The sequence below is a fragment of the Neovison vison genome, chromosome 8 (assembly GCF_020171115.1).
Source record: "Neovison vison isolate M4711 chromosome 8, ASM_NN_V1, whole genome shotgun sequence".
In the NCBI taxonomy this organism is placed as follows: Eukaryota; Metazoa; Chordata; class Mammalia; order Carnivora; family Mustelidae; genus Neogale; species Neogale vison.
Window position 1 is genome coordinate 16,869,452 of NC_058098.1, and position 12,773 is coordinate 16,882,224.

At 45.4% G+C, this 12,773-nt stretch overlaps 1 protein-coding gene across 4 annotated transcripts in view; it reads left to right on the plus strand.

Moving 5' to 3' along the window:
• The window catches only part of PTPRT (protein tyrosine phosphatase receptor type T), an 804,817-nt gene that overhangs the window by 83,242 nt on the left and 708,802 nt on the right, over positions 1-12,773 (plus strand). For all 4 annotated transcript variants that reach the window (XM_044263018.1, XM_044263019.1, XM_044263017.1 and 1 more), the window contains one exon: positions 6,780-6,861. In XM_044263018.1, the coding sequence (XP_044118953.1) occupies positions 6,780-6,861 (82 nt within the window). The remainder of the gene's footprint in view (positions 1-6,779; positions 6,862-12,773) is intronic.

Sequence of the window (12,773 nt, forward strand, 5' to 3'; positions counted from 1 at the left end):
CATTTAACCCCATGTGGACCCGAAGTCTGGCCTGGGCCAGTTTCTGACCATGGGGGCTCCTATCAAAGACTCTGTTGAGTGTAGGAATTTCAGTGGAAGCTTGAGGTGGCGACTAGATTGGATGGTTATGTTGGGTGGCCCATTAACTTCTTCCTTTCCCCAGACCTAGCATCATTCCCTGGGATTCCTCCTCTTACTGTCCATCCCTCTCCCCAGACTAAGAGCAACAATAATAGTAATATTTATCAGTATCTTACCATGTATATTGCAAACCCTTTACAATTCTTTCCCTTATTTCTTATGGAATATGTTTCTCCCATGTTTGAGAAACCCAAGTCTAACCTACCCTGAGGCTTCACACACACACACACACACACACACACACACACACACACATACTCAAGAGGAATTCTGATAAGTGGAAGATTCCCTATCTCATTCTAGAATTGTTATTTCTGCAGAGGAAGGGAGAGAGAACAGTGAACAAATGTGTTTTCCTCTTACCCATCCTCCCATGACCAGCCTTGCGTCCATTAATGGAAACCTTGTTAATAATTACGATACGGGTTAGACACTGGGTCATGATTGCGAGAAACAATCCGAATGTTAGCAGAGTTTAAGTTGTCCTTTGATTAACTGGAAAAAAAAATAGAATTCTGCTTGACCAAGTGTTTTGGTTAAATGAGAATTGGACTGCTTTCCACTGAAGCCCAGAAATGGGTATGGCTGTGCACTATGAGCTGGGAACCCGGCCCTCAGCTCCCAGTCGACCCCTGGCTCTGCCTTTGAGCTTTGGTAACACAGCTGGCCCCATGTTTTAGGACTTTTGAGAGACGGGATCAAGACCGTGAAATAAATGGTAAATATTGCCAACCTTTATTATTGTGGTTATATTTCAGCTTTTATTATTTTTATTATCGTTCAGCCTCAGTTGATGAGGTGTCCTTTCTGATCAATACCAATCCCTCACTGCAGTCCTAACCCCAGTTCACTCCTCCTTCTAGAAGCTTGTTTCATTGATCTCCTCACCCCCTTCCGTGCTATCCTATTTCCTTGATTCATTTCTTTCTACCTAAAATCATGCTTCAATCTCTACCACCCCACACAGAATCCTCTGTTGTGCTTTTAGCACTTGACCTTGGGCCCTAGCTCTCTTCTCTGAACTACCTGCTCTGCCTTCCATGGTGACCTCATCCAGTTCTTCAGCTCGGAATGACATTTAGATGCCAAAGCTACTGTATTTGTAATTCTGGTCCTAAATCACCCGTGAGCTCCAGAAGCAGAAAGCCAGGGTCCCACTCAACATATCCATTAAGATGTTTACTTGGTATCTCAAGCTTAGCATGGCCAAAAAGAAAACCTGATGTCCTGCCTCTGTGCCCATCGCACACATTCATTATGTCATCTTCCCATGTCAGTAAAGGACACCAGACTCAACCTAGAGGCTCAAGCCCCAAGTTGAAGAGTCATCACCGAGTCTTCTCTTTCCTTCACTTCTCCGCTCTTGCTCCAACAGCGATTATTTCATCTCTACCTCCAAAATACCTCTCCAGCCATTAACGTCTGTGCTGACCACCACCTTCATTAGAGTCATCCTTATTCTTTCAATTGGATGACTACACTTTCCGCAGCACAGCCAGGAGGATCTTTGTAGAATGCAGATTGGATTATGTCACATCCCAGCTTCAGAACTTTTGGTGACTTAGAGGAAAATTCAGGTTCCCTGCCATGTCTTGTAAGACTCCACTTCGTCTGACACCCCCCCGCCCCACCCCAGCTAATGCTCAGCCTCACCTTGCGCCTCTCTAGCTTACTCACTGTATCCCAGCCACATCAGTCTCATTCCTGGGCTCCCAGATCATCCCCAACTCTTTCCTGCCTCATGGCCTTAGCCCTTACCCCGACACTTTTCTTAACGAGTCACTTTCGTCCTTCTGGTCTCATCTTAAGTATCAGCTCCTAGAGGTCTCTCCTGATCACTCTGAGTAGATCCTCTTCCCCTTAGTTAATCACAATATTCTATTTATTTCTTTCATAACACCAATTATAAAATGAGTCTAATATTATATATTTATTTAATTTCCATTTCCATTTGCTAGAATGTGAAGTTCATCAGTTAGGGCCTTTAATTGTCTCATTCACTTTTATAGCCCTAACATGTGTTCCAGTTTGGGGTACAGAGGAGGTCTCTATAAATGAGGAATGAAGGCACTCTTTCTGTTCCCAGTGGGTTTAGAGTTTAGGGAGTGAAATGATTTGGGAACAAGTAATTACAATATGGTGTGATAGGATGATATGTGCTATAGTGGAATTAATTGTGCCATAGTGGTAATACAGCATGAAGATAGATACAAAAATGTAATGCACCGTAAAGCAATTAATTTTTTTTGCAAATGTAAGGTAGCTCATTCTTTCGCAGAAAATTTGGAAAACCTAGAAAGGTACAAAGAAAATACTCATCTGCCTTAATCTTCCTGGTATCATTTACATGATACATTCATAGATTGTTATCACTCCTACTTTATCTTTTTGTGAATTATCTGTTGAAGTCACTTGTCAACTTTTCTTTTGGGGAATTTATTTTGTTGATTCTCCAGAATTCTTGACACAAAACAGGTTATTTATCTTTTAGCCAACCTAGATGTTACAAATACTGTTCTCAACTTGCCATTTGGCTTTTAATTTTGTTTCAGACTTTTGTTAACATACAAAACATACTTTGAAATCATAGTTATTATGGAAGGCATTACATATTTAAGAAATACATTTCAATTTTAAGAAATTGTTTTTTAAACTTTTGTCATTAAATTTTCGCCTTAGAAAACGTAGAAAATACATAGACCCAGACCTATACAGTTTGTTCTTTGAGAGACTTTTTGAAGTTAATCTTTAACCTATAATCTGACATTTGAATTAAATAATATGTGTTTAGTAAAGGCATTTTTATTCATATTCATTATTATTTATGTCATCTTATTATTCATATATTCATAAGATATAAGCACATACTTATAATTCTTTTTTTCTATTTGGCCCGAGTCTAAGACACGAGTTAAAGTTTTCAAATTTTGTTTTTATTCCTCTTCATTTTCTCTTTTTAAATCTATTAACTCATGCATTTAAGAATGACATTTTAATTCATTTAATGTTTTTTTTTCCAGTTTAAATTATACTTTGACACTTTTACATTATTTTTACAACAACTATTTTCTGTTGATTTGCATTTTTCCATTATACATTTGTTCAACTTGTTACTTTTAAATTAACTGGATCATTTTGTTTATCTTGTAGTGTACAATTAGATTTTGTTTATTTAGACAGTCTGAGACCTTTTCTCTATTTTAACCCATTTATATTTATTGTCACAACAGAAATGTTTTTTCTTTTGTCATTTTTTATTACAGTTTGAATGCTTTCTTGTTTTTAAATGTGTTTTCTGTGTTCTATTTTATTTTTTCCCCTATGGCCTTTGCTTTTGTTTTTCTTTCAGTTATTGAAAATGTAAGTAGATACTTAATTTTTTTATAGTAAGGTCTTTGGTTGAGTTACTTCTTTGCAGGCTATAGCATTTATCCTTTATTTATCCTTTATTTCTGCTGACTTTCCCCCACTCCCTACACATTTTTGTTTCTGTGTCTCTGAAGGACCCTGTTACCTTAGTAAACCCGTCTTCCAGGGTGGTTGTCATACTAGAGTCGGTTGCTGTATGTTTGGTGTAACTGTCATTCCCAAGTAATTTTACACAATCCTCAGGCAGCCATGTGTGGCCTTAATGACAGATCTTACCACCCAAGTATGTTGCCTCTTGGCAACCATCATCATCACCCTCTCTACCAGGTCCCTGCTCTCTCATTATAGCTGTTTGAGTTCTGGGCCCCACTGAGAACAGTGGCCTCTTAATCCATTAACCTGGAGTGACCACATGGGCCACAAAAAGTTTCCATTTGAAGGTATTCCTCTTGGTCTCATCATCCGTCTTACATTCTGTCCACAGGCTTGAAGTGAGGAGTGAAAGATAGGAGAGAGAAGGGTCCATTGTATAGGCTGACAAGGTTAGAGATGAAGAGCAATGGAGATTTGAACCAGAGCTGTTGGACTGGAATTGAACTGGCTTTGACTTACAAAATAGTTGCTTCATATGGTTCGACTTAATAGCAAAAATGGAAAGACATGGCCAGATTTAGAAATACTAAGAAGCAAAAAGAAAATGAGAAGCAAGGCAGAAGGAGAAGCCCCAGTAGATGCCCAAATCGCAGTCTTCAATGACTGGACAGGTCATAGGGTAACCCACTGGGGCCCATGAAGGACAATGGGGCTGTAGGGGAGACAATTTGATAGGGATGCTGTTTAGATCTGTTGCATACAGATTGTGTTTGAGGCATCTGTGTATAATGTCTGCATGAAATGCAGATCTCTTAGCTGGGTGAGACTACTGTTCAGTGAAAATTATGGAGTAGTGCTGGACTTGGGGATTGCCAGTCATTGGAGGAAGTGTGTGCTCAGTAAAAACATGAATAGAGGAACCTCACATTTGAGGGGTAAATTTAGGAGGACAAGTGCTTACTAAGAAACCTATGGTAGTATAGCCCCAGATCTGTGAGAAAAACCATGAGAGTGAAGTGTCATTTGAGCCTAAACAAGAGTGATCCAGAAAGGGAGAAGCTACAAACATTGATAATTATAAGAAAATGGTCAAGTATTAATAATAATTATTAGCAAACATTGAGGATCTACCATGTGCCATTTGTTGTTCCAAATAGGTATTAACTCTAATCTGAAAAATTATTTAAGGAAGTGGGCACTGTAATTACAGATGAGGAAACTGAGGCACAGAGCAGTAAATAACTTGCCCAGAGTCACATGGTAGTGAGTGGTGTAGCCAGGACCAGAACCCAGGCATTCTGATCCACAGCCCAACCACAACACTGTCTTCCTTCTTAAGATAAGGATTGAAAACTATCTGTTGGATTTAGCAACTAGGAAGTTATTGGTATTTGCCATGAAAGCAGTTCTGGGGGAAGTGTTGGGGACAAAGTCCAGATGATAGTGGTTGGGGCGGGGGTGAGGGTGGGATGGGGAGTTTTGCAATGGGAAGTAAGGGAGTGTTGAGAGTGAGTGTAGATAAAACCGTTGAGAAACACAGCTAGACTGTGCCAGAGCAGAACCTGCCACCCAAGGGTAGCTTTTAAAGAATAAGAAAAGCCCCAGCATTTACAGGTGCCAAAATCAGGGATAAAAGAGTTCAGAGACCCAGGTAAAGAGACAGAACCAGGAAGGACCAAGAAGCTGGAACATGCAGCAGAGGTGGGAAGGGTCGAGCATGGGCATGCCTTGAGGAGAGGAGGCAATGGTTGGTGTTTGGTAATCCGAGGTCCTCCAACCTCTGACTGATGGGCAAGAAGTTAGAACTCAGCCCATCTCCTGTCCCTTTACCTGTTGAAGACGTGCTGTGGGTGTCTGCTGGGACTGGGTGGGTAATGTTGAAGCGGAGTATTTGTGTGAGGCATGGAAGTAGAGAAGGCAGGTTTGCAATAGACTTGTCAATGGAATGAGGTGGTGAAAGAATTGGGGCTTTGAGATCAATGGGAATGGTTAGCCAACATGGCAGGGCCACCCTGGGCTTGCTGAGAATACAGGAGGTCTAGGCCATCACATAGACTCTGGGAAACACGAGATCCAGGGTACGACATGAGCAGCGGGAGCAGGTTTAAAAAGAGTGAGGGGCAGGAGGCTGTGTCAGAATACTCGTGGATAAAACTTCTGGTTTCTGGAGTGGATAAGGATGTGGATGTGGCTGAAGCTGGTTGGGAGATAAAGACCACGGGATTAGGGAGGTCAAGGTGTCTATATAGGTAGTCACATCTCCTAGGCAAAGTTAGACACTGGGTGGCAAGGAAAGCTGTTCACTGAGTTTTAAAAGCTATACTGAATTACACTGCTTGGGTGAGAGTCAGAATGGAGAATTCAAAGGACTTGTTGCCTTTGGATTCCTGGATACCAACATTTGCGCCTGGGGCTTATCTTCAAGAGGTGTTATTAAGAAATTCAGATGGGAGAGAGAGACAAACCAAGAAATAGACTCTTAACTACAGAGAACAAACTGTTGGGGGTAGGAGGGAATGGGACCAGCGCCGAGAGGGGGGGTTAGGGGGACACAAGACAAATAGGGGCGGGGGGTCGAGGAGTGACCTTGCTGTGAGGAGCACTGTGTGTGGTGTGGAAGTGTTGAATCACTAGGTTGTACATCTGAAACTACTATAACCCTGAATGTTAACTGTATTAGAATTAAAATTAAAGAAATTCAGACGGACTATATTCCTGGGGGTTGTAGAATCAAATCAGGGTAAACCCTCCTCAGCTATGGTAGCTTCCAAGATAAGCGCCTCTGTCACACATCATAAGAAATTTGGGGTATTAGGAAGGAAGTCTCCTCTGTGCTACACTTGAAACAACAATGAAAAAGGTGCAGATCGGGGTTTCAGGCCATGTTTGGGTTGTTTTTCTGCATTCAAGCGTTATTTCTGAAATCCATTAAAAAATGTTCCATGTGGCTGACTCTTGTTTTGCTGGGCATTAGATTGTGCCTTTCTTTTTTTTTTTTTTTTTAACTTTGTTTTGAAAATCCAAGTCCATTGCCAGCGTAGCGTACAAGGCTAATAGAAGACCTCTCTGGGAGGTTGTGGTGGGAAGCTGAAACACAGAGGATTTGGGGGCTGGGCAGCTTCCTGTGATGCCTACAACCACTTCTGTGAAACTGACTCCCGCCCTGTGTGTTACAGGTGATATTTGAATCCGTCTCTCTGAAGGGTCATCCGGGGTACATCGCGGTGGACGAGATCCGGGTCCTTGCGCATCCATGCAGTAAGTCTGTTCCCTCCTCCTCACTCAGCCTCCCTCCATGCCAGACCGGGGAGCTTGGAGCCTGCAGTCCCCACTATTCAGTCAGCTTACAACCATCTCTGGCTCTCTCTCTCTTTTTTAATCCTTCAGAAATGCTTACATACTCAATGCAATCAGTCCTGAATAAATTCGTAATTTCGCTGGCCTGTTCAACAGGCAGCACCTCCAGGAATTTGCAGAGAGTGGCAAAACGTCTTCGTTTGAATCTCTCTCCGTCATTAAGGGAGTCTGAAGTCCTGATTGTTTATTAGTGGGATTCAGACCACTGAAGTGGAAGAATTAGAGGGCTTTGGATAGAATCTTGTGCAATTGTCTTAAAAAAAGAACACCACCAAAACACGGAGCAAATTAGTACACTGTTCACTCATAGGGAAAAGTACCCCAAAGCTATTAATTCTTTAAAAGTAATTTTAAATACACTCATCAGCCCTGCGTAGGCATCAAGAGAGATTTCTCATAGCGGTTAGTACTTAAGGTCCAGGGTAAAGAGTCCTAGAAGCCATACCGCTCCTTTGTGCCCATCCAGTCTCTCTCTTGAAGTTCTCTGTCTTTGCTGTGTTTAGTCTCAGATGTGTCAACATGTTTGTGCAAGGACGTCTGGTTCACAGTTTCACGAAATCCCAGAGGGGCGTTGGATGGCATCTTACCTAGTGACATTTGGTTGGGGGGGACTAGAGTCAAAGGGATATACGCATGGGGACGATGACAACCCAGGGCTAGCTGGGTTTCCAGCTAGAATTATTTATTAGAATCCTGCATATTGGAGAGTCCCATTAATTTCTTGGCAGCCAGGAGGTTCTGGGTAACTCCTGGGGGGCTTGCCCTACTCCCTCCTTGTAGCCGTGAGTCATGCTATTGTCTGCGTGCTGTTTGCTGTTTCTGCAAGAAGTGCTATGCCCCTTGTGGTTAGAGGCCTTCCAGTCCTTTCATTTGGGGGCTCTTCTCATATCAGCCCCACCCGTATTGCTTTAACTGAAATGACTTTACTTCCGCTGCAATGAATTTGTTAGAACCTTGAACATTATTATTTCCTTCCCAGGCACTAGAATGTCATCGTTTGACTCGTTGCTTAGAGCACCTCTCTGGAGGAATTTGGGACAAGTTCCAAGGGGTTTTGGCAAGACAGTGTTTGGGATCATTGTGTTTTGTGTCTGTGCATGGGAACCCTTCTTCCCAGAAAACCAGCCAGCTTCTCAGGAATGCTGAGATCCTACCAGAATCTTCATTGCTCTGGCGTAAGGTTCCTGCCCTCTGGGTTACTTGCTGAATCTTTGGGATTTCCTTAGGTGGGTCTGTCCATGTAGTCATGCCTGCTGAACCAGACCTCATGTGAAGAGGTTCCCAGAAATCCGTCCCTGGCCATGCAGTGGGAATTTTCACCTCTTTCATAAGGCTCAGGCTGATTCCTGTTCCTTGCTCCAACTTCAGCTCTGCCTTAACTCCAAGCACTATTGCCCTAACTCCATGCACCATTTATATAGCAGAAATGCAGGTAACACCACCCACCCGGATAAAGCTGTCCCCTTCCCTGGCCTTCTGCGAATCAGGATCAGCTGCCCATTAAAGAAGGATCTTTGATCTCAGCCTGCACCAGTGCATGAGGTCATGTTTGTCCTCCTCGTGGTCTGCTTAACTCCACACGCTCAGCTCTGCCCAACTTCCAGTTTTGAAGTCGTCTCCGGGAGGTGGGGTTCAGCTTCTCTAGGCCCTACACCCCTCCTGTCCCTGCCAGGGATGCTTCCCGCTGCAGCACCCACCTGCAGCCCTGCTTCTTACCGTCTGTTTGGTTGGTTCTCGTAAGTGATTTTTGACCCTTCCCAGGGGAATGTGGCCCGGCTCTCTTGTCTGGGATCCCAGATCTCTCCACTCCGAGTGGGAATTTTCACCGCTGCCCTGAGGCCCTACCTGCTACCTGTCCCCTCTTCCAACCTCAACTCCACCTTAACTCGAAGCACTGGTTTGCCATGGAAGCCAAATATTTCCTTCTCTTGGAGAAGTCTGTATGGGAAAGGGTTCCCTGGAGGGTGTTTGGATGCCTTTCCACCCCAAAGCCTCATGCTCTCCGCCACCTCAACTTGGAATCCGCCCTTCCTCACTGGGGCTGCTCCTGAATGTAGGGTTCTCCTCGCAGCCTTGTAGTCGGCCCGCTGGAGAGCGCGAAATGCATGGTTATGGCCGAGAGCCAGTTCGCCAGCAAATGGTCCGTAGGGTACAACTCAGAGGGACGTGACTCTGGCTGCGTTCCTGGGTAATGGGAGCACAATATCGAGCGTACCTTCGATGCTTGGGCAGCTTGGACTTAAACTTCCCAGAAAACAGAACGTGAGGACCCCGTCATAGTGGCTGGGATTGGAACAATTCCACTGAACAATACGTATCAATCCTGGCAGTACGTGTCATCCAAGGCGGGCTCTGTCCACGCGGCTCCCGAGTCACGGGGAGGGGAGGGGGGCTTCGCCAAGGCCTCCTTGTCCGGTTGGGCGCTCCATGCACATCCGCTCCAGCTCTTTGCTCTACTGTCTTTCAACAGGTAAATCATGGCACGTTAGCTCTGCGTCAGGAACTGTTGCTAGACACGGGGTAGGGCGGGTACTTCGGTTGCCAAACTGGTTAAATCCTTGTCTCTATGGTGTTAACTTAGCCGAGCAGCAGAGGGGGGAAAGCCGCTCATTAAGTAATATTAAGTAGTAACATACAATTGCAGATGATGATATCACAGTGGAGAGAATAAATATGAGTGGCTGGAGTCAGCGAGTGCTCCTTAGGCAGAGAGGGCAGGGGACAGGTCTGGGCACCTGTGGTCTGAGCTGACACCTGAGTCCCTTGTGCGCAGATCTAGGGTGGGGGACAGGCCAGGCAGAGGAAACAGCAGGTGCAGAGGCCCTGCCGTGGGAATTCACCGGTGTCGTGCGAGTAGCCAGAGCGTAGGGAGCACAGGGCAAAAGGACAAAAGGACCCGAGTGAAAATTGGGGAGGGAGGCTGAGGCCGGAGGACACAGGGGCTGAGTGCCTTGATGAGGTTAGACTTTATGGAAGCACAGGGAGCCACCCCTGGAGGGACTTGGCCTAGGATTGATTTGATCTAGTTTGAGTGTTTAGAAGACCACTGTGGCTGCTCTGCTGAGAATGAGTTGAAGGGGAACAGAGGAGCCAGGAGACCGGTCAGGAAGGAAGTTCTGGAGTCATGGAAGAGGTAGGTGGTGGTGGCCTGGACCGGGCTGGTGGAGAGAAGTCCGTTCATCGTTCTGCATGTGTTTACTGAGCGTGTACTCCAGGACAGGCATGATTCTGAGCTTATGGGAGTAAGACACATTCATTCTCTGTCCTCATGGGTTTCCATTGAGGTGGAAGATACTAGAAATCAAACAGGTAATTATATGGTGTATAACAGAGGGTAAATTGGTTTGCTAAGGCTGCCATACAAAATACTGTAGGCTGGGCGGGCTGAAACAGCAGAAATTTATTTGCCCACAGTTCTATAGGTAGAATTTGAGGGTGAAGAGGGCATGGTTGGTTTTTCCTGAAGCCTCTGTCCTTTGCTTACGGGTGGTTGCCTTCTTGCTCTGTCCTCACATGGGCTTTGCTCTGTGCTCCTCATAGGTCCCTGTACATGTGCTCCTGAAAAGTCTCTGTGTGTCCCAATCTTCTTCTCCCGACACCAGGTAGAGTGGATTAAGGTCCACCTAAAAGCCCTATCTCCAAATACAGCTGTACTCTGCAGTGTTGATCAGTAGGGCTTTAATATATGAATATTTGGGGGGCGGGGACCCAATGTACACCATAGCAGACGGTCAGCAGTGCTGTGCAGAAACAAAGCACAGAGGTGGAGAGAGGTAGGCAGATGAGAGAGAGATTTAGGACGTAGAGTCAGCTGGTCCTATTTGATGGATGAGTTTTCGGAGTCAAAGGTGTCAAAAACAGCACTTCCTTGGATTTTTGGCTAGGGCCCCTGGCTGGTGCGGGCAGGGCTGGTATATGTTTCTGGAGCCCGAGTGATGCCCTCGAGCAGGCTGACTGTGCGTGCATCCTGGGGTGCTCGGGGAACGTGAGTCGTGCATGCTGCTAGTGGTTTCCGTGCTGTCCTCTGCAGTGACGGTAACTTTCGCCCTCCAAAGCCTTCATATGAATGTATTTATGACTTCACTCATGGGTGTTAAAAATTTAACTATATGGAGAAACATGCATTCTCCCCAGGCTTTGTAATTCTCCACTTCTGTCCTCCAGAACATTTTTTCCTATTAACATCAGGTATCAATAAGCGATTCTGCTGAATATTTCAGAAGTTGCGGGGCCGATGGGGAGGGGGGCAGTTAGTGCCTGATTTGCAGCTGTATCCTCCATCGGTTTGGGCTGAAGTTACGACTTCTCGTGATTGCCCTGCAGCTTCCAAAACACCGACCGACAGACAGGCGTAATACTCAAAGGAAATTATTTTCTCTTGCAAACCGAATGCTCTCGTCTGTATTTTATAGTGCATTTAACATTTTTGTGGGATTCTAAAACTATTTGAGCCATAGTCGCCCCTCTGCTGTCATTCTCTGTGTCAGCTGTGAGCAGGGACACCGCAGCTACAATCACACACGAGAAAGGTCGGCATAATTTTCCACAGGGTCTCCAAGTTTCTAGCTCCCAAGCTGACTTGTATAATTTTTTAAACCTTTTTTCTTTTTCCCCCATCACAACCTTGCAGGGCCATGTGCCCAAGCCCACTGAGTGTCTCCAGCACCTTTCTAATGTAGGTACTGTGCTTTCTCCTCAACTGCCTGGCTTCCTACTGAGCGCTGAAGGTTTAAAGAGCGAGATAAAGGGCACAATATTGTGTCTTCAGATGCAACATTGACATCGGCAGGAGTTTAAATGTCTCCAGCATCAAGGCATTTTGCCCCAAATGCACAGCCGGTTTGCTGTTAGCCCCATTCAGCGGGATCCCACTTTGGAGGTGCTGGGTCTCCATGGAGAGTGAGGGTGGATTGTTTAGAACCACAAGTTAGAGGCCAGGCTGGGCCCCAAGGTCAGCTGTGTTTGGCCTCAGGTTGGCAAGTGGAAGCTGGTGGTATAAATTCTTTCCCCGAGCTGTAGGTGCTGGAGGAAAACCATAGGTGAGAGAACAGAGGGCTCAGAAGTGGACTTGAGTCTGTGTGTGTGTGTGTGTGTGTGTGTGTGTGTAGAGGGTCAGAGAGGCCAGGAGCTCAGAGAAGTGGCCTGAACAGGTCGCCAACACAAGGAGGCTCTGCAGTTGTGTCCTGAGGTGGGGATGAGGCCAGGCCTCCAAGAGCAGACCCAAGAGGAAGGGCATACAGACAGAGAGGGCTGGGCAGGACGAGCGTGTTCTGGGCACGTTCTCATGTTGGGAACCTTGAGCTAGGGCTAGCAGTCATGTGATCCACAGCGTGCTGCCTGCAGGGGTGGGCGGTATCCCTGGATTTACGGAGCCAGACAAGGCAGGACCGGCCAGTGGGAATTGTTCTAGATGACTTATACAGGAGCTACAGAGACCACACGTGAGAAGAGCTCGCCTGCAGATGTGTTTGGTTAAGCTTCCATGGCGTTGTAATGAAATTTAGTCAAGACTTCAGAATGAGAGATTTCACATAAAATCGGATTTCTTACTTGGGTTGAAAAATTGGACGATGGGCTGCCCTGAGCAAAGTACTCTGGAGTGGCCTTCTCTGCTGGATTTGAGTAACAGCTGCCCCTTTCAAGGGGCCATGGGGTCTTTATCCATTTCTCCTCAGGCCCTACCATCCCTCAGTGCCACCTCAATGCTGAAGCTGGTGTCAGATCCCTGTTGTCACTGTGTGTGCAGTGTTGCTGTTCTTTTTTTTTTTTTTTTTTTAAGATTTTATTTATTTGACAGACAGAGATCACAAGTA